We start from the raw sequence: 22,272 nt of genomic DNA, 5'->3' as shown, positions 1-22,272 counted from the left end.
CTGATTGATTGTAGCAAGCTTAGTCTTTTTAGCTATATCACTTGGAATGGGTACAATCTTTGAGAAATATGTGGTATTTAAATAAGAATATATGTTTCTTATCCCTTTAATGGGTCATCTGTAAAAAGCATTAAAAGCAGTATCTTTTCGATTAAAAAATCCCAAATCTATTGAGTTTTTAGATATTATTTTACCAATACCCATGGGGCATGTTCAAAATCTTAAGAGGGAAAATTTTGGATGAGTTTTTATGGAATCCCAGTAACATGTTAATGTAACCCCTTCAATTATTATCAGTGTATAACAAATAAAAGACCTTGATTTTTTTTCTAGCAGCACAATGATTTTCATAGGCTATTTATCTTTAAGGGTTTATTTTGAATTACCTCTTTGGTAACTGTATTATTTAATAAGCCTGTTCTGTTTTAAGTGGTACATTTGTTGTAGAATTTAACTGAGAATGTTCAGAAAGCAACTTAAAGAACAGAGACAAATCTCTAGTAGTACTAAACAGATAAGAGCATTCCTAATAATAAGACTCAATTTAAAATTTTTTTTTTTTTTTTTTTTTTTTTTTTTTTTTTTTTTTTTTGGTTTTTCGAGACAGGGTTTCTCTGTGTAGCTTTGCGCCTGTCCTGGAACTCACTTGGTAGCCCAGGCTGGCCTCGAACTCACAGAGATCCGCCTGGCTCTGCCTCCCGAGTGCTGGGATTAAAGGCGTGCGCCACCACCGCCCGGCTTTCAATTTAAAATTTTTTGCTTTTACCATGAAAGTTAAGCATTTACTTAAGCATTAATTTGATGATCAGGAAAAGATAATATACTCCATATATTATATGAATAATACCTTTAGAAATTCAAACAGCATTCATTGGCTTAGTGCTTTGTACCCTGATAGCAATTATTTCTATACTATAGGCTTTGTTTTTTTCTCCCATGAAGGGACTATTGAAAATTAGTTATTCCCACGATGAGTGAAAAATAAAACATTTCCCATAAAAGGACCTTTAAGTTTGAGTTATTTCAGTTATGAGAAAAATTAAACATTTAAACAAAAATCAATCAAATAACTACATTAAGTTCTGAGGCAGGCAAGCTAGCTCATGTTGTGGTGTTGGAGTTCCGTGGGTCATTCCTTGGAACTCACTGTGCTCCATCAAACCCTGGCAGTCATAAAAGCTGGAGGTTCAAGGGCTTTGAGTTCTAGCAAGATCACTCAATGAGTGTTATTGGAAAGCCTGTGCATCTGGAGTCTACTGTGGCACATCCTACTAAGACCTTCCCATATCTGTGGCTGAAAAATTCCATCTCTCCCTTTTTTTCTGAGTAGCTGCAAACAATACATTATCGTACTCCAACTTGTAAAATAATTAACATGGACTTTATCTCTCTTTTCATAAGATATGCATATAAAGTTGTAGAGCTTTTGCTTTGAATATTTGTTCCTTTGGATCTAAAACAAATATTTTTATAATTGAACAAAATGCTTTGTTTCAAAGGACTGTGAAGAACACATGTTAATTTTCACTTTCTCACTTATGATCACTACCCCTTGGGTGCGAGATCTGGATTTCCTAAACCCCTAATTTCATTTTAAAGAAAACTTTTCTTACCTTCTCTGAGGGTTGTGTGTCCCACATTGTGCCAGCTGTGGTGATTCCCCTGCAGGCTTTACACCAGGATGGAAAAACTGATCAACAAAGAAACAAGAATGAAATTTGGCTCAGCCCAGTTTTATTATAACTGGTGCTGGAACAGGACTTCTATAGTCTGACACAGATCATTTTGCTTTAGTCATATTTAAGCACAGCACAACTTTTGAAAAAAATACTCAGATAACAATAGTCAATTAACTCAGTCCCAAGTGCACAAAAAATTAAGACATGTTTACATTGAGATTCCTTATAAAGTACAACTGGCCTATGGCTGTTAGGTTTGGCCTGACCCTAAGATAACATAGAAGTTACTCAGACTATTGTAAAGCACTAGTGACCTCACTCATAACAGTGTGTTTTATGGTCTAAAAGCAATGCTGAAGATTTAGGGGAAAGGTCTTGGATAAGTAAAAAACATATATTCTGGGAGGTAAGGTAGAGCCTGTCTCATCAGACAGCAAAGGATCACCGGGTTGTAAAACAACATCATTCCTAGTGTTCTAGGTATAGCAGCTTCACACCTCATTCTGTTGAAGAGGTAAGCTGTGTGTTAAGCTTTCCTAGCTTCTCCAGTGCACAAGGCTCAGTGCTCTACATAAGTTGTATGCACATTATATTGCAAATAAAGTGGTTTTTTTTTTGGTTTTTCAAGACAGGATTTCTTTGTGTGACAGCCATAGATGTCCTGGAGCTCACTTTGAATATCCAGCTAGGCTTGAACTAAGAGATCCACATGCTTCTGCCTCCTGGGTGCTGGAATTAAAAGCATGCACAACTATGCCTAGCAATAAAGTGCTCATTTTTTCTTTATTTCTTATCTTTCCAGACAGTGTCTCTTTACACAGCTGTAGCTAGAGTTTTCCTGCCTGGCCCACAGTCAGGACAAATCTCTCTCACTTGCCAGTCCCACAGCCACTCAGACCCGACCAAGTAAACACAGAGACTTATATTGGTTACAAACTGTATGGCTGTGGCAGGCTTCTTGCTAACTGTTCTTACAGCTTAAATTAATCCATTTCCATTAATCTATACCTTGCCACATGGCTCGTGGCTTACCGGCATCTTCACATGCTGTTTGTCACCATGGTGGCTGGCAGTGTCTCTCTGACTCAGCCTTCCACTTCCCAGCTTTATTCTCCTCCTTGTCCCGCCTATACTTCCTGACTAGCCAATGGCCAATCAGTGTTTTATTTATTGACTAATCAGCAACACATTTGCCATACAGAACATCCCACAGCACTTTCCCTCCCCCTTTTTTTTTTTCAAAAAGGAAGGTTTTAACCTTAACAAAGTAAAATTACATATAATTTGGGAATTTGGGCGTAGCTTCTCTTACTACTTCCTGCTGGAGGGGGGCGCTGTATCTTATGGGGACACAAAGAAAATTTTAGGATTTTGGAATAGTCCATGAGGCTGTATTGTCTGAGCCAGTTGCCTTCAAACCATTCTGGATGTTGGATCATCTGGGCCATGGTGTCATCGGAGACCTTTCAGGGGGTCTTGGCTGGTCAAACCTGATGTATCTTAATCTGGAACAAATCCATAGCCTCTTGCTTTCTGTGGAAACAAAAGAGACTCTTTTTCCAAAGCAACATATCCTTATATCCAAATTTTGAAGTCAAGGTACCTTTAAAATATACATATTGGCATAACTCAACAGCTTTTACAATCAAATGTTTTTCTGCAGTTAAGAATCCCAAAGACAACACAATCCAGATTCTCTGTGTAATATTCATCTTTACGTGGCTTATTTTTTATCTTAATTTTACTGTCTTTTTAAAGACTTTATTTTTTAAAACTATGTATTTGTTTCACAGCCCTCCCTTTGCTGTAACTCACTATGTAGACCATGCTATCTTTGGCTGCCTCTATCTTCAGAGTGCACCATGCCCAGCCTTTGTGTTCATCCGCAGGATTCCCTTTCAAACTACTTTACATATGCATGAGGTGTGTGTGAATGAGTCTCATGTGTCATCCAATACAGTCATTCTCAAAGGACAAGGAACCTTGTCATGATGCATTCTCTGTCTTGCGTGTCTTGTCAGGTGTTAGGTTCCTTTTGTTTTTGTTCCATGATTAATTCAGAAACTCAGTAGTGTATAATATTGTTATGACAATCTGACATTTCCTTTATGCCCTTGAGTTTTGAGTGATTTTCAGTTAGAAGTGGGCCTTAAGATATCCATGGTAAAAATGCTCCATAAATTTTGGTCTTTTTAAACTATATGACTGGTAAGAAATCATTTCCAGAATCCTCTTATTTTTTTTAAAGATTTAATTATTTATTACATATACAGTGTTCTGTCTGCACACCAGAAGAGGGCACCAGACCTCATTATAGATGGTTGTGAGCCACCAGGTGGTTGCTGGGAATTGAACTCGGGACCTCTGGAAGAGCAGCCAGTGCTGTTAACCTCTGAGCCATCTCTCCAGCCCAAAATGAGACTTTTTGTTTTGTTTTGTTTTTTTGAGACAGGGTTTCTCTGTGTAGTTTTGCACCTTTCCTGGAACTTACTTGGTAGACCAGGCTGGCCTCGAACTCACAGAGATCCACCTGGCTCTGCCTCCCGAGTACTGGGATGAAAGGCATGCACCACCTCTTTTTTTTTTTTTTTTTTTTTTTAAATCTTTATCTACTGAGCACAGTTCTACATTAGTGAATCTAGGTGCATTCTGAAGAATGTCTTTCCCATATGCCTTTCTCACACTTCTGACCCAGGCTCGTTTTCCGTGGAGTAGAACAAAAAACACTGGACTGTGAATTGAGAGGAGACAGTAACAAAGAATCCAGAAATGTTGGCAGCATTGAGGCAATGGTAATTAGGGGTTGAAGTGACACTGTAAACCAGACATGAAATCAGTTTTGTGACATTCTGTTTCATTTGAAATGATTCTGGAGAGTTCTATTGAGAATTGTTGTAGAAGACATACTCTGTAAGAGTTAATACTAGGAGGAAATATCCTTTTGACTGCATAGGAATGAGGCTGTCCTTATTCCGTTCATATCACTGGCCATGTCTTCATACCAGTGTTGACTGGTTGCCATTATATCTGTTGAATTTAGTATAAACTTTGAAAATTTGCTGCATTCAAGTTTTTTCCACCTGTCAGGTTTTTTTTTTTTTTTTTGGCACATTTTTATTTTATTACAGATTCTATCTCTTTTAGAATTAAATTTCCATATCCTAAAACAGTGCCTGCAGGATTTTGGGAAGAATTGCAGTGTGTCTCCATAGAGTGTTAAATCCCATCTACCTTATCTTCCATTTGATACCTGCTGTTCCTTTCATGGCATTATAATAATGTATTTTCATATCATGTATGGGTTTGATCTTACTCTCAGGGTTTCTAAGTGCTTTGTGTTTTTTCACATTTTGATATCATTTGCAGATTATTTTGGCTGTTTCTTCACAAAATACATGGAGGACTTTCATAGGAATTGTTTCACATATTTACGGAACTCGAACTTCCTCTTACATTGTCTTCTCTGAATGAATATATGCTAGCAGTGTGTCAGTATTCCATAAGTATGGGACAACTTTTCAGCTTGCAGTTCATCTTCCATTCCCTTTGACAACAAAACCTTTCATTTTAGAAGTCTTCTGCTTTCTTCTTTTCTTTCTTTACACAAATAGTTTTTGTTTGCAGTTTCATTTTAATAATAAACCAAACATTAAAACGTTGTAAGGCCATTCTAATTACTTAGTTATATTGAAAAATAACCAGTTTTGCTCCCACATCGGCATTCGTCAACTGCCCACCCTCCAGCTTCTACGGTCTTTTCTTGTCTCTTCTGTAATGTCCTCTGTGGTTTGAATGCGCTGATGTGATGGTCTCATTATAGGCTGTGTAGTCAGCAGTTTCTTGTTATCTATTTCGGACCAATAAAGAATCTCTGAAATAGTCTTGTACGTTGTTAACAAGTTCCTCTGACTTTGGGTGAAAGCTCTAGGCTGTGCTGTGAAGAGAACCATGTAAAGAGAGTTTGAGTAATTTATATATAACAAAATATCAGGAATGACTTCCCTCCTCGAGGAAGAAATCCCTCCTAGAGGAAGAAATTCATAGAATTTTATCCAGATTTCAAGTGGCATGCCTGTGTTTACTTTGTGTAGCTAGCTGCACATCCAACCAGAAAACCTGTTATCCATAAAATAGTCTTGGCAATGTTACAGCAGTACACATACCTTGCCTGGAAGGTTTGTATTGTAGTATGCAGGGGCAGCATTTGATAAAGCCATTCATGATTCTTCTGTCTCAGCAGCCTGCAGAGCCATATTTCAAGTTTGAATGCCATGCTAGTGAGTTCATTGTACTTTGAGAAAATGGAGTGCTCTGCTGATTTCTCAGCATCTTTTTGTTCATAGGTAAAAAAACAAATGATATTGTATGGGAATTTTATATGTTCTCTATATAGTCATCATGGGATATTTATATTTTCTTTCATTTTTTTTTTAAAAATGTTCTTATTGGGTGCCTTAGATGCCATGGAACATGCTATGTAGACCAAGCTGGCTTCACCTTACAGAGCCTGTTTCTACCTCTTGAATTCTGGAACTAAACACATATATGACCATCACTGGCATATTTATATGTTTTGAATTGTGTATAACTATCTTTTTGACATTCCTGAATATGTCCCTTAAAAAGCATCCTTTTTTTGAACTCTGGGCATTAGCTGATGCATTTTGTTAAGTTACTATAGAGACAGTTGACACCATTGCCTTTCTTCTGATTAGCATGACACTATTCCCCTTTTCTAATTTTGTGGAATGTTAACTTTAGGATTTCTTCGCATTATCTTTATTATGCTGAAGCATATTCCTTCTGTTTTCCCTTTAGAGATTTTATACTGGATAATGTGTTATTTTCCCACAAGATTTTGATGAATCTATTGGCATGGTCATGTTTCTTCTTTCATTGAGCCTAGATATTTATTTATTTATTTATTTATTTATTTATTTATTTATTTTCGAGACAGGGTTTCTCTGTGTAGCTTTGCGCCTTTCCTGGAACTCACTTGGTAGCCCAGGCTGGCCTCGAACTCACAGAGATCCACCTGGCTCTGCCTCCTGAGTGCTGGGATTAAAGGCGTGCGCCACCACCGCCCGGCTGAGCCTAGATATTTAATGACATATATTGAATTGTCTTTATGTGTTGTAACAAATTTGCATCTATTGCATTAAATCATCTTGAATTGTGTTTCTGTGTAACATAGACAACATCTCTGAGTCTAGACATTTTCATCCTCAAACCTGGTCTGTGACTTTCCTTTACATGGATAATTTCTCTTGTGTTATTCTATGAATAGTTTGCTCTAATCATGATCTTCCATGATGCTTTAGTAGATGACATATGTATTTTCATAACTTTCTTTTTTCTTTAAAAAATTTTAAATTTATTTTACATACCAAACACAGATATCCCTCTCATTCCTGTCCTGCATCCCCCTGCCTTCTCTCTGCCTGACTCACCCCTATCCCCTCCTCCAAAAGTGTAAGGCCTTCCATGGGGAGTCAGCGAAGCCTGGTACATTCAGTTGAGACAGGACCAAGCCTCTTCCTCACTGCATATTTTGTTTCTTACACAATCTGATTCAGTTATTATTAGGTTCATTGTATTTTTCATTTCCTCTTTAATTTTAGTTTGAGATTTCTTTGGTGTTTCTAACTTGTTATTGAATCTAATTTTCATATCCTACATTGTCCTCATCTCCAACAATCGTTTGCTAATGTTTTTTTGCCTAGGTACCATTTTGTTCCTGTTCCTTTGAATTGATTTAGATGCTACAAATGCTTTGATATCCATTAACATGACTCTGGCTTTTGAGTTCCATATTGTTCAGTTGGAACATCCAGCTGCCCCTGCATGATCAGGAAAGCCCCATTTCTTTCTCTTTCCACACTCCACCCACTCATAGTGTCACCAAACAAAGGAAATGGACCAAAAAGCCCATTTATGTATTCTTGGTGGCTACTGCAATTACCTCCCTTGAAGTTGCCAGCTGCCCAAGTCCTTGCCTAAAGTGCTCAGCCTTTGACCATACTTGGGCAAAAACCCAGTTTGTGGCTGACACATTGTCATTGTCACTACTCACCTACAACCTATAAAGTCTCCCTGCTTTTGTTAGTGAGCATGGTTCTTCATGCTTTGATCTCTGAGACTAGAGAACCCACCTGGGGTTTGCTTTGCTCAAATAAACCTGTTATGCTTTTTCAGTAATGCTTGCTCATGCTTACTGTGTCAGCAGAGAAACCTATTATTGGGTGCAGAAAATTGTACATATCTTGGGCATCATCTAAATTGCTTTCCTTAGGAGATATTGCTATGGTTTGTCCTTTGAGTCAAGGGTGTTTTGTCTTAGTTTTAATACTCTAATGGTTTTGGAATGGAACCTAGCAGTCATGGTGGCACATTAATCCCAGTACAAAGGAGGCAGAGGCAGGTATATCTCTCTGTGTTTAAGGACAGACTCATTTACAAAGTAAATTCTAGGATTTCCTGGGCTATATAGAGAGAATTTGCCTCAAAAATAGAAACCATGGGATGTAGTGATGTTTTATCAGTTAAGAGCACTGGCTGCTCTTCCAGAGGACCCAGGTTTGATTCTCAGTACCAACATGGAAGATCACAACTGTTTGTAACTCCAGTCTTGGGGGGTATGACACTGTTTTCTTGCCTCTGTGGATACCAAGAACACATGGTGCACAGACATATGTGCAGGCAAAGCATCCATATACATACAACCATCATCATCATCATCCATCAGGCAAAGAGGCCTTCATCCATGAAGGAAATGAGAACTCTCTCAAGATGGTTGGAGTCCTCAGATGGTTAGGGATCATTCCATAACTACCTATATCCTGTCTTAGTTTCATCAGCTCTGATGTGGCAACAATGGATAAAAGTTAATATAGAATCATTTGGAAATAACACAGCACCAGTTTATTTCAGATCAAACCAACCAATTGTTTTACATATCAACAAACTCCAATCCTGGAATTAAAAACAATTTTCCAAAGAATATTTTCGTATTTAGTCCAATATAAGTATTCCCTTCCAATGAAATACATGTCAAATCCATGTATTAGTTTGGTCTTGCTCACCATAGGGCACCATCCTGTCTAATGTCTTGAAATCTTGTGACTTAATATTTTTAGTATCAGTCTATACTAGTGCTTTGGAGGTGGGCAAAAGACTACTCTTTATTTTCTTGACTAATTAAATCTGATTTTTCAGCATGCAATTGGGAAATTCTTGGCTGTGCATGATCAAGCATGTGCTGTCACATTCAGAAATTGTCACTATAAAGTTTCTCACATGCTTGCTAAAGTTGTACAGTTTGGCTTGAGGATGACTATTTTGAATGTGAGTAAAAGGTAAGTCTTTTTTTTTTTTTCTTTTTTCCTGAGACAGGATTTCTCTGTGTAGCACTGGCTGTCCTGGAATTCACTCTGTGGACCAGGCTGACCTTACAGACACAGAGGTCTGTCTGCCTCTGCCTCTCCAGTGCTGAGTTTAAAGGTGTGGCTACTACTGCTCCCTGGCTATAAAAGGTGAGTCTTGATTGAAGAATTTTCTCGGGTTTTTTCTTCAGGATCAACATTCTATCATGTCTACAATTTAAGCACTAGATAAAAGATTTGACAAATAGACACAACGATCGCATTATGGTGTAGAATTACATGATTTCTCTCAATCATGAATTTTTATGATGCACAGTAATGTTGAAGGAGTATTTAAGGGTCTGGTCATATTCTTCAGGTTTCTACATTTGAAATACGTCATTACTTTTTACCTTTAACTAGAAAATATTTATTGCTATTGTTAAATTTTATTTTGAAATTATAATATTATATAATTTCCTCCCTGCAAACCCTCACATATACCCCCCTATTTGCTCTCTTCCTTCCTTCCTACTTTCCTTCCTTCCTTCCTTCCTTCCTTCCTTCCTTCCTTTCCTTCTTTCCTTGTTTTTGCCATAGTAACAAAAAGTGTAACCACAGTGCATGATGTCAACTCTACAAACATCAGCACATGAAATCAAATGGTCCATGAGATTATTCTATTGTAATATTTGGGCTAGTATAAAGTACATAAAAAATGAGCATTATTCCCAGTTGGTTATCCAATTCTTCCCTAAATGTATGCACAACACACAAATAACAATTTCAGAAATTTGCAGATGTTGTCATTAGTGAAGAACTGAAAATAAAATGAGGGCATTCCCCCCAAAATCAAATACCCATATAACCATGAAATGAAGTGAGTATAGACTCACACAAGTGTAAAATAAAAATTTTCTATGAATGAATTGAATAGATTAAATTACGTGAGAATTCTAGTTATGCTACATTGCTTTGCAAGTGTTACTTTGTTTATAACAGTGGCTCAAAAGGGGCTGGAGAGAGAGCTCAGCAGTTAAGAACACTTTCTACTCTTCCAGAGGACCTGGTTTCAATTCCCAGCACCCACATAGCTGCTCACAATTCCAGTTCCAGAGGTATGATGCTCCATGGGCAGTGGCACATACATGAAGCATGGACAAACATGCAGAAAAATAAAAAACCCATGCAGAAATTAAAAATAAATAAATCTTATAAAACAGAATGGCTCAAGAGACAAATCAAACTATTGGGTCCAAATATAGTAATTTTATTGTTTATGTTAGTTTTGTTTAGTAATTAGGCTAGTCTCTAACAGAAATTTATGTTACATATAGAAGTATTATATATTATTCTTTTTTCATATATATGAAAATATAAAGAAGCAATATTAGATGTTTATCTGTGCCATTGAAAAGAAATGGAGATGTGAACCTATTAATAAAAGCCCATTTTCAGAACCTCCACCTATAAAATAAGGAAAGACTTCCTTCCATACAGAGATAAAAAAGAATGTAATTAATGGGTTTTCAGTTTCTCCATGAAATGTGGTGTCTTATGTACATTACTCAGTCCATGCCCTCAAGAAAATTAGTACTTAAAGATTCAACATAATGCTACATAAAGAGGCCTGCCAAGCTGGAGCTAAAGGGTAGGACAACTCCATCGCCCCCCCCAAAGGGAAAAAAAATCACTTGCTGGTCTCTCTAATTTGGTAAATTACACCTGAGTATCCTAACCAAGTGAATGGTAAGAGCAGCAATTCTTCTGAGACAAATAGATTCCAGATGTCAGCAAACACGTGGGCACATCATTACTTTCATGACATTAAAGTTCAAAAAGAGAAAGAAAGAAACTGTGACCTGAATCTACTTACAAAAATAACTGTTTTGTGGCATGATCAAGCCACACATGCCTGTCAATTTCTGTGCTCCCTAGAAAGCTTAAGTAGTCAGTACTAGGAGGCAAGAGAGTAGGTCTTTTCTAACTCTACCTTTCCACAAATTTCTCAATGATTCCAGTCCAGAGTTATATGTGATTAAACAGAACGGTTTCTGGGCACCTGACAGACCCTCTACTTGAACCTACATGTCACATGAGGCCTCACTCATAAAGACACAGATCCATTCTTTACAGTAATTGGGTATTGGCATATTTATTTATCATTGGCCACAGTGTTAACCTTTTCCGAATTATAGGTGTTAAGTTGGGGGGGCTGGAGAGATGGCTCAGTGGTTAAGAGCACTAGCTGCTCTTCCAGAGGTCCTGAGTTCAATTTCCAGCACCTACATGGTGGCCCACAACCATCTATAGTGGGATCTGATGCCCTCTTCAGGCATAAAGGTGTACATGCAGATAGAGTATTAATATACATAAAATAAATAAATCTGAAAAAAAAAAGGTCTTAAGTTCATGGAGAACATTTGCCCTCACCAAAGAATCAGGGGAAGACAGAATGGAGACAAGGCTGTGGTACACAAGAGACATGGATTTAAAGGGTAAATTTTGGTTATCAGAAAAAGAAAAGGAAGTCTTTTCAGAAAACAAACACTTTAGATAAAAATTTGTTTTGTATTTTCAATTTATTTATTTTCATATGTGTAACTGTTTTGCTTGCATATATCCATGTGCACTATGTGTACACTTAGTGCCTTGCAAAGACAGAAGAGGTCAGTAATCCCTCTGAAACTGGGATTGTGGATGGTTAAAAGCCACCACATGGGACTTCTGTGATAGCATCATGTTCTTTACTGCTGAGTCATCTCTCCAGCCCCCATGTAATGTTTTTAAAAACAGAAGTAAAAGTTTGCATAGTCTTAATATATGACATTCCAAGAAAAAAAATAGACATCACACCGATCTCAAATGTGGTCCCTGTGTTACAAATACACACATAGCACTCAATAGACTTATTAGAGGTCAATGAATTTCCTAACATAGGATTTTGTTCAAAAGATGAAGAGAAAATTCTAAAAATGATTTCCCAATTGTCAGTTATTGTGAGAACATGTAGACCCTTTAGGATGTAGTTTCACTCTGCATATCTATACTTAAACTTCAAATTAAAACTGTATTAAGGGGCTGGAGGGATGGCTCAGCACTTAAGAGCACTGACTGTTCTTCCAGACGTCCTGAGTTCAATTCCCAGCACCCATATGGTGTCTCACAACCATCTGTAATGAGATCTGGTGCCCTCTTCTGTGTACATAGTAAATAAATAAATCTTTAAAAAAAACTGTGTTAAGTGCAAATATTTAAGTGGAACTTTAAGATGTGGGAAGCAGCCAACATATGCTTGAGTTTTTTCAAATTATCATAGTCACAGGGGAAGGATGAGTAATCACTGCAAAGAGGAAACACAGAAGGAAAAAGTTAGTGACATGTTGTATTAACTGTCATGTTGTATTGTACTGTTATGGAGTATTCATCAGAGAAGAATGCTTAGACATGGGTTTAAGCCAATACAGAGTCTTCATTAGCCTGCTGGCAACCACACTGGGGATTTGTGATCCCAGAACAGCACGGAACCTTTCTCAGGGTAAACTTTTAAGGATAAAAACTATGTTCTGTGTTGACATACTTTAGTTAACAAGAACAGTTAGCTAGAAGCAGAACTACAGAAGCTAATAAATAAGATTAGTACATTTTGAGACTTTCCCAGAACTATATGGACTTTGATGGATTAGGACATTGTTTTAGTTTTGGAAGGTGGTGTTGTCTATGTGCTGAGTTTTACAGCCTGAATGGTACTTCTATCATCAAGTCAATTGTGCTAATGGCTGGGGGCCGACTAAAGTCTGGGGTTCTGTTACAATACTCAAAAAATTTTGATTAATTCTAGACTGTATTGTCTAGTAGGGGCTTTGTTGTCATGCTACAGAGTAACTCAATTTTAAAGGTTTTTATATGTACATATGTGTATGTATTTGGGGAGCGTCTATAGTCTAGATTTTCAGAAGACTTTTGAAAGAGATCTATAGTGTTGGTTATTCCTGGCTGTATTGCCTTCTCTACATTGTCCTCCCATTCCACAACCAAATTACACATTCCTGCTCTATGATTCCACTCTAAGCTATCAGAGAGCTCCATTTTCTCTCTCCTCCATGTGTTCTGTCCCTAAGTATGTGACAGCTTCAGCAACAGGGTCTTGCCATTGAGTTGTAGAGGGTAATTATTTATGTATAATTTGTATTATTTCACATGATCATTTGCACGCACTACTGCCCTCTATTGTACTGTCTTCTTCCTGCTGCCCTTATCCTGGCCAGGAAAGGCCTGAGTATTTTCAGGTGCTGTTTGTCAGGTCACAGAGAAACACAGGACAAATGGCTGAAGTGCCTATTCAACACACCAAACCTCTTAAACCTCTCCAGTTCCGGAGATTTGTTTCCCTTCTCCCAGCTTCTCTTCTCATATAACCCAGCCATGCTGGCCATGCACCATCTTGTTTCTTGTCTTTGTCCTTTTTGTCTCATTCTTCTCCCTCTCTTGTTCTTCCCAACCCTCTCTCCTCTCATGACCTGGTCTCTTCTACAGGCCATTGTAGCTGGAGAGCTTCTCTCCAGGTCCCACCAAGCCCCCTGCAGTCCCACAACCCATGTATAAAATAAACACACAGACACTTATATTATTTAAACTGCTTGGCCATTAGCTCAGGCCTATCATTGTCTAGCTCTTACTCTTATATTTAGCCCATTTCTATTAATCTATACTTTGCCAGGTGGCTCGTGGCTTATTGGTACCTTACATCTTGCTTGTCCTGGCGGTGGCTCCAGGCAGTCTCTCCCTCTGCCTTCCTGTTCCCTCCATTCTCCTCTCTGTTAGTCCTACCTATGCTTCCTGTCTGGCTACCGGCCAATCAGTGTTTATTTATACAGAGTGATATCCACAGCAGGCCATATTCAATCTGCCACTTTCTCTCTCTACTTTGGCTGAGTTCTTCCTCATATCTACAATAAAAATCTTTTCAACCATATCTAGGAGTGGCCATGTCCTCATTTTCATTCATTCTTTTTATTCTAGCTTCCAGTGTGAGAAAAAGAATACACAACACTTCTATATCTTGGCTTATTTTCAATGCAAAACTCCATCCTTTTTCTGAAATTGACAGCTTTCTAATTTTTTTATTTAAAAAAGATTTTTTACTTATGTGTATGTATATGTCTGCATGTATGTATATGCATGATTTTTAACCACTGGAGAAATGAGTTTGAAGTTATTTCAAATGTCCAGTGGCCATCAGCAGGAATACAAATGACAACAAACTTTGGCATGGATGTGAGGAAAAAGGAACTGTCATTGACATTAATGAGAGTATGAACTAGAGCAGCCTTTGTGGAAATAAGATTAAAGGTTTTACAAAAATATATATAATAGAACTCTCATATGACCCAGGTATACCACTCCTGGGCGTATACCCAAAGGACTTCATATCTTACTACAGAGATCTTGCTCATCCATGTCCCCTATCAAATTGTTTACAGGACACCATGTACATGAACACTGCTGAACTGGTCTCTGGAATGTGCATGCACATTCCCACACATATACAAAAATATGCATACAAACATGCATCACATACAAAACACACACACACATATGGAGAAAATGCTCCATGGCAATATTTTCTTTCAAGGAGTATTTTGTCTGCATGTATGATGATGCACCATATGAGTGCAGTGTCCATAGAGGTCAGAAAAGGGTTCAGATCCCATCAAACTGGAGTTTCAGATGGTTATGGGCACTGGGAATCAACTAGATTATCTGCAAGAGCAACCAGTGTTCTTAATGACTGAGCCTTCTCTCCAGTACTCCAGGCAACATTTACTTCTCAATTTTAGAAAATAAAATTTTCTCAAAAAGAGTAGCCAGTCATACTCTTGCCTGTAGGATTTCAAAACAGAGGGAAAGGCAAAATTCTCTGCTGTATTTTTAAGTGTGTTTTTGTTTTGAGGTGCTAGGGATTGAACCCAGGGGTGTGCACATGTTCATTGAACCCAGGGGTGTGCACATGTTCTACAAGTGATCTGCTTGGAGCAATGCATGCTCCCTCAGCTTTGGTAAAGCATCTCAGTGGTGCCTGAGTACTGGGATTACTGTGTGTACAATCAAGGCTGACTAGTGACATTTTAAAGAGTGACATGAATTGCTTCACCTCATATTATGTCTTTTTATAGAAGTCACAAAATGCAACATAAAAACATGTTTGAAAACAATGCAGAGACTGTTCTTATTCATTGCATCTCCAATTAATGTGAATGTGATCCAACAAAATTCAATAAATAGTATATGAACATTTCCGAAGCATGAATTAAACAACATATAGCCAATTGATCAATACAAATATTCAATAAGCATCACACTCAGGCAAAGGAAGACATTAAAACTGAACTAGAAAATTAAGCTGTTTCAATGTTAGAAATGGGCCTGAGTGTCTCAAAAAATGGCAAGATAAAAAAAAATCTTACTTGTGTGGGAGCAAGCATAGCTGTGCCAAGTCCATCATGCAAACACAGTGAACAAGGGTCCCACTAGGACTTCATTCTTAAAGGAAAGGGGGCTAGTGTTTGACTGGTCAGAGCTCACCTCATACACTTGTAATGATGGCTAAGTTAAAACAGCACAACTGACAACCTGAACACAATTTAGAACACCAAACGAAACCCTTTTTGAACATTTTGACCTCAAAAGGGATGACCCTAGAGAAATTGCATTTCTATCAAGTGGCTTCTTTATGTTTTTTAAAACAGAATTGTGTCTTATTTAACCCTTTCACAGAAAAGACAGTACATTTACTTTACATTTCCCACACTTATTTATACATTTAAAAATATCTGGTGAATTCCAGGAGTGGTGGTGTATGTCTTAATCTCAGCCTTCTGGAGGCAGAGGCAGATTAATCTTCATCAGTCAAGACCAGCCTGATCTACATAGTGAGCTCCAGGCCAGCCAGGGCTACTCAGTGAGACCCTGCCTGAGAAAAAAATATCTGAGTGCTGGAGAGGTGGCTCAGTGGTCTGCTCTTTCAAAGACCCAGGTTCTATCCTGAACATGCACATGGTGGCTGACAACCATCTGTAAATTCAGTCCAGGGGATCTGTTGCCCTCTTCTGGTCACTGTTAGCACTGAATGCAGATAGTCCAAAGGCATATCTAATAAACAAATCTTTTGAAAAAGCCAAGTGGGACAATCTGTGGTGATACACTTCCTTTATCACACCTATAAAAAGAAAAAGAAGTAGTTTTTGTTTCACTGGCTTTAACTAATGATGCCTCAGATCAGCTCAAGCCACCTTGGCCTGGGAAACCAGAGAGAGGATCCCAGAGCAATCTGAATTGCAAGACTACCTGTGTCAGTCAGCTCCGAGTTTGATTTAGGACCCTCTGCTGATTTGAATGAGAATGGCCCCCTGTAGGCTCATATATTTGAATGTTTGGTCCATAGAAGAGAAAACAGTTTTGGAAGGATAGGAGACGTGGCCTTGCTCAAGAATATTTTTCACTGAGGGTCGGCTTTGGGGTTTCAAAACCCTGCATCATTCCCAGTTAGGTCTCTCTCTCTCTCTCTGTCTTGTGCTTATGGGTCAGATGTAAGATTTCAATGACTGCTCCAGCTTCATGCCTGACTGTGTGCTGCTATTTTCCCTGCCATGATGATTATAGACTCTAACCCTCTGGAAACATGAAGCCCCAAATTAAATACTTTCTCTTATAGTTGCGTTGGTCATAAAATCTTGTCATAGCAAATGAAAAGTATCTAAGACAGACACTATAAGAAAGAATGAACATAAGAAAGAACATCCTTGTGCTTCCACCCACATGGGCACATGCACATGCAGACTATGCCCACACATACATACAATAAGAAACAATTCAAAAAGCCAGGATGGCTTGTCACCCTCTGTGGTAGTTTGAATGTAATTGGCTCCCATAATCTCACAGAGAGTAGCATTATTAAGAGGTGTAGCTTTGTGGGAGAAATATTGGAGAAAGTGTTTCACTATGGGGGTGGGTTTTGAGGTTTCCTCTGCTCAGGATACTGCCCAGAGTGTCAGTCAACTTCCTTTTGCCTCCAAGATGTATGACTCTCAGCTTTTCCTCCAGCACCATGTCTGCCGTGCTCCCTGCCATGATGATAATGGACTGAGTCTCTGAAACTTTGCAAGCCACCCTAATTAAATGTTTTACTTTACAGGAGTTACTTTGGTCCTGGTGTCTCTTCATAGCAATAAAAATGTAAATAAGACACCTTCCTGTTCATCTTTTCAGTGGACACAGGGCTGTCTATGTTGGGTGTTAGATATCATTATGCACCTGTGGGTGATATACTGTGTACCCTAATAAAGCTTTCCTGGGAATCAGAACAGAACAGCCACAAGATTAGACATAGAGGCCAGACAGTAGTGGTGCACACGCCTTTAATCCTATCACTCAGGAGGCAGAGATCTTTTTGGATCTCTTTGAGTTCAAGGCCACACTGGAAACAGAGCCAGGCATGGTGGTACACACCTTTAATCCCAGCACTTGAGATCTCATATGTTTGCTTGGAAAAGACACTTGCCTTTAACCCCAGGAAGCAAAAAGGTGTATAAGGCATGAGGACCAGAAACTAGAGGCTTTTTAAGCAGCAGTTCAACTGAGACCCTCAGGGTTGAGACTTTCAGTCTGAGGATTCATGGAAGCAGGATTGGCTGAGGAGTTGGTGAGGTGAGGTTGCTGTGGCTTGTTCTGTTTCTCTGATCTTTCAGTTATTACCCCAATATCTGGCTCCAGGTTTTTTTTTTATTAATAAGACCTTTTAAGATTCATTTTACATGCACCTCTCTCCAATTCTGTATATCCTGGTCATGGCTGGGCCTCTTCTTCCTGTACCCCTGAGTAAAGTTGTCAATTCCACCAATCAGCTGCACCAAAACTACCAGAAAGGATAGATTTAAATTGTCCCAAGTACTGGGAACCCCACAGATATCTGGATCTGAACCCTAGTAAATTGTGGAAGACAAGAATCTTCTGAAAAGTTTCCTGTGGCTTGGTGGGTAGTAACAAAGATGCACACCATGGTTTTCGACATGGGTACTGGCAGACACTGAAGAATTGCTCATTCAATGCCTCACCAGAATGGATAACACTACAAAGTATTGACATGGCCCTTAGTGATGGCACTTACCATGAATACAATGATGTGTGTGTGGTGGCCTATGTCATCCATGACATGCTTCTTCAACAAGTAGTTAATCAAAAATGGGAAAAGACCAGATTCTAACTGCTCAGAGAGACTTTGTCTTCCACCGAATGGTACATAGTATCAGCAATGTTGCATTATTTAAGAGTCTATCAGATGCTCAAATCAGAAAGCTAGGAAAATAGTTCCCAAATAGAAGAATTCCTGAACATTCTTATTTGATAGCTGGTAAATCTAGATGTGAGTATACATCTTTATGAAGAAGGCAGTGGAGTGCATGTTAGAATTTATCAATGAAGATCAATGATTTCATTAGAGAAGTATTTAGCAATTTCACATCTGTTCTAATATAGGAAACATATTCAGTCTTTCCTTATGAATTCCTTCAGTGATACAAACTTGTTTTGTAATTGACAAAAATATCATGGGCACTGTACCTGCTTGTTTGCATTATTGTTCTCAACTAATTCTGGCCCACTGTAGATGCTGAGGACTTCACTGCCTTGGTGCTTGATGATGATCACACAGAAAATGATGTGGGATTTAGCTCAGTATCAGTAATGTGTGTGTGTGTGTGTGTGTGTGTGTGTGTGTGTGTGTGTGTGTGTGTGTTTTCTCTGTGTGACTATGTGGTTCTCTGTGTTATGTATATGTGTTTTGTTTGTGTTTGTCTATTTCTATGTCTATTTATGTATTATGTGTGTGTAGTATTGTGCATATGTGTTCTCTACATAAGTTTGTGTCCATGCAAAAATGCATTTATGTGTGTATTGTATGTATGTTCAAGGGTTGTTGTCTGTGTATGTCCCTGTATGTGTCTTTGTATTTGTGTATGTGAAACTGTCTATATGTCTGTGTGTAGTTATTTTTCAGTAATTATGTATCTGTATATATGAGTGTGTCTACATGTGTATGTCAGTGTGTATATGCCTGTGTGTCTGTACATGTGTGTCTATATTTTTTCAGTGTGTGTGTGTGTATGTGTGTGTTGTTTCTTTTCAAAGAATTAAAATCCTAGAAATGTGATGATAATTTTGTCATTGTTCTTTCATTAACTTTTCTCCCCTGGGCACATTTAACAAAGTTGCATTTTGAGGGAGGGATTAAAGAGAACAAGATGAATTCAGAACAGATTTTTTTGACTTGATTAGGGGCACACTGCACTGTACGATGCTCCCTGTCTTTCAGATGAACTCCTTTCTGAAGAAGACCCACTTCACTAATCCTGTTGGAGAAGTAGTGACTATGACCAGAAAGAAATATTACACACAGATTATGACCTTTTCCAGATTTTGAATTTCCCACAGTCTTGGACTTAAGATGAAAATAGCAAAGTTTAACCCATGTCTTCCACATGGTCAACAGCTCTATTTATATCTGAAGACATGATAGAGTGGACAGGTGGGTCTGATGTAATGGTACTGATTTACACTACACAGCTGTGCCTGCTTTCAAGCGGGGCCATTTGTGCTTCCTAACTTACTGCACTGAAGTGGATTGTCATGTAATAATTATTTCTACTCTCCTAGAACTGGCACAGTAGCATTCTACATCCTAGCTGTAGAATGTATTTGGGGTCACATAAATGCAGCATTTCAATGCAGATCTCCTGGAAAAAAAAATGAGTTCTTTCTTCATTTCCTCTTTTTTAAACTTTTATTGATTCTTTGTTGATTTCACACCATGCATTCCAGTCCCACTTATCTCCCTGTCCCCTTGCATCCTATCTGCCCCCTGCCCTTGTAACCTCCCCCCAAAACAAAACCAAGTTTAAAAGAAAAACCAAAAAACAAAAAACAAAGAAACAAAACAACAAAAACAACCACAGTAACAGTAACAAAAAGAAAAAGAAAAGAAGAATCTTGTAGAAGCTGTAGTATGGCCCATTGCGACACAGTGTACCCTTTAGTCCATTCATCTTTACTTGGAAGTGCTCATTACCAGAGTCACTGATCTGACTCTAGGCCTCTGGTTTCTGCCACACCACTGATGATGAGCTCTCCCCAGTGCGCCTCTCTGACACCCTGTCATTGTCTAGTATCATGGAGATCTTGCTTTGCAATCTGCAGGTTAGGCCTCAGTGGAATACAGGGCCTGTGTGTTGTAGTTGGTGTAGGGCAGGGTTAGTTCTCTCACTAGATACCCCAGGACCAGCTCTCGCCTGCCACAGGTAGGAAGCAGTGGACGGGGGGGGGGGGGGGGGGGGGGCATCTTTCCCTCACCCATGCCACCATATGGCACACGACGGGGTGGGGGTAGGCAGGGTCACTTTCTGGCCCTCATGTCTTCAGGGTCAGCTCACCTGTGTCCCCAACCCCAGGGTCAGGTCTAGTGTGCTTTCCAGGTGAGGTGCATGCTTATAGTGAGGGGTGAGGCTATAGTGTGGAGGGAAATCTCTCCTCTGAGGAATAGGGCCAGCTTGCCTACTGTGATATTCAGGAAGGGGCAGGACCAGCCACCATAGGACCAGAGAAGGACTGGGCTGGCTCAGCACAGCATGGTTCCAAAGTCCCCGGTGCTAACATGGGCCATGAACATCACAACAGGCCCCAGCTGCAGCAGGACCATGGACCCAGACATGCACTCAGCAGCAGCTTGGGAATATACCATACACATTTTAGGTCTCGATGCAGGAATGTGCCTTTATGAAATATGTGTTGATGTCAAACAATCCCAGTATCACTCTCAGATGTAAAGCTATAATCAGCAAAAGTATGCTTCAAAATTATGTAATTGTCAACCTTGCTTAAATATGCACACTTGGCCGGGCGGTGGTGGCGCACGCCTTTAATCCCAGCACTCGGGAGGCAGAGCCAGGCGGATCTCTGTGAGTTCGAGGCCAGCCTGGGCTACCAAGTGAGTTCCAGGAAAAGGCGCAAAGCTACACAGAGAAACCCTGTCTCGAAAAACCAAAAAAAAAAAAAAAGCACACTTGATGGATCCTGTCTGAAGCGGGGTTCACCTGAATATTCTAAAATTGATCAGTGATGTCAGTGAAAAGGTCCATGTATTGGCATGTCCACATTCATAAGCTTGTTTCTGGAAAACTGACCATTCCAAAAATACAAACTATGTGACACATGCGACCGTCCTCCCTCATTAATACAAAAAGACACAAGTCCATCTTACGTAGAAAATGGCAATAAATATATTTCTTTGAGCATCATTTTCAATAGATTGTTTTAGAACTTCAAGTCTTAAGTTCATGGAAATTCATGGTCTCACAGTATAAAATTGAGTGAAAATATTATGGAACAAGTCTCTGCTATATAGGTGAAAGATTTAAAGACATAATCTTGACTATAAGAGAAGAAAAAAAGGTAAATAAAGCAAAATAAACACTTTCAATAACATTACAAGTGGTAGAAAATTAAAGATTTGAACGGTTTCAACAATAAAAACAATTTTCAGAGAAATGTAGACATGACACTGACCTGGGGACCATTAACCACCGAAGCATTCATTCTTCTTGCTGCTCCTTTCTGAGTTTATCTGTCAGAAACAGAGACTGAAATTCTCATTGAAATTTCAATTCAAGGTATCAAAAATGCAAAACTAAAATTAATACAACTCTGTTAAGGTCAATCCGAAACCACAAAAAAATACCCCAAACTGAAGCGATGCCAGAAATCTTGTCAAAATTCCTCCAGACAGGAGAGCATGGAAGGGTATGTTTAGAGTGATGAAAGAAAATGACTATGAACCTTATCACTGCACCCCGAAACATGGGCTCTTAAAATTCATGGAGAAGGAAGAGCATATGAAGAGGGTTATAAAATGACAATAGTCATCCACTCAAGCTGTGCTGAAGATAATAATTAGAGGCAAAGTATACATAGAAAAATCAGAGAGAAATTAGCTATGACAACCCAGGAAATAAGGCATTTTACAAAAGAAATACATACATAGGAGAATTGCGGAGTACCAGATTATTTCCAACACACAAAACTAGCAAACTATCATTTCTAACTAGGAAGTAAACTACTATCCCTAATTTTACCCAGAAAAATATAAAAAAAATTATGAATAAAAGCCCTATGATCTGAAAATA

The 22,272-nt window shown here is 38.7% G+C and overlaps 1 protein-coding gene across 6 annotated transcripts in view; it reads right to left on the bottom strand.

The window, feature by feature from the left end:
* Positions 1–579: 579 nt before the first annotated feature.
* Positions 580–22,272, bottom strand: part of LOC128124468 (zinc finger protein 420-like) — a 60,132-nt gene continuing 38,439 nt past the window's right edge. For 2 of the 6 annotated variants that reach the window (XR_008222884.1, XM_052760780.1), the window contains 2 exons: positions 21,656–21,713; positions 9,219–12,383 (listed from right to left, as the gene is read on the bottom strand). Coding sequence is in view for 4 of the 6 variants with exons in the window: in XM_052760780.1 (XP_052616740.1) it covers positions 21,682–21,713 (32 nt within the window). In the remaining 2 variants the exon portion in view is untranslated. Of the gene's footprint in view, positions 5,614–9,218; positions 12,384–20,433; positions 21,714–22,272 lie in introns of those variants that run through there. The other 4 variants (XM_052760776.1, XM_052760777.1, XR_008222883.1 and 1 more) reach the window with 3 other exon arrangements.

This window comes from Peromyscus californicus, unplaced genomic scaffold (genome assembly GCF_007827085.1).
Source record: "Peromyscus californicus insignis strain IS unplaced genomic scaffold, ASM782708v3 Scaffold_4__1_contigs__length_199733344, whole genome shotgun sequence".
NCBI classification, from domain to species: domain Eukaryota; kingdom Metazoa; phylum Chordata; class Mammalia; order Rodentia; family Cricetidae; genus Peromyscus; species Peromyscus californicus.
This window is presented reverse-complemented; position numbering and strand designations above follow the sequence as displayed.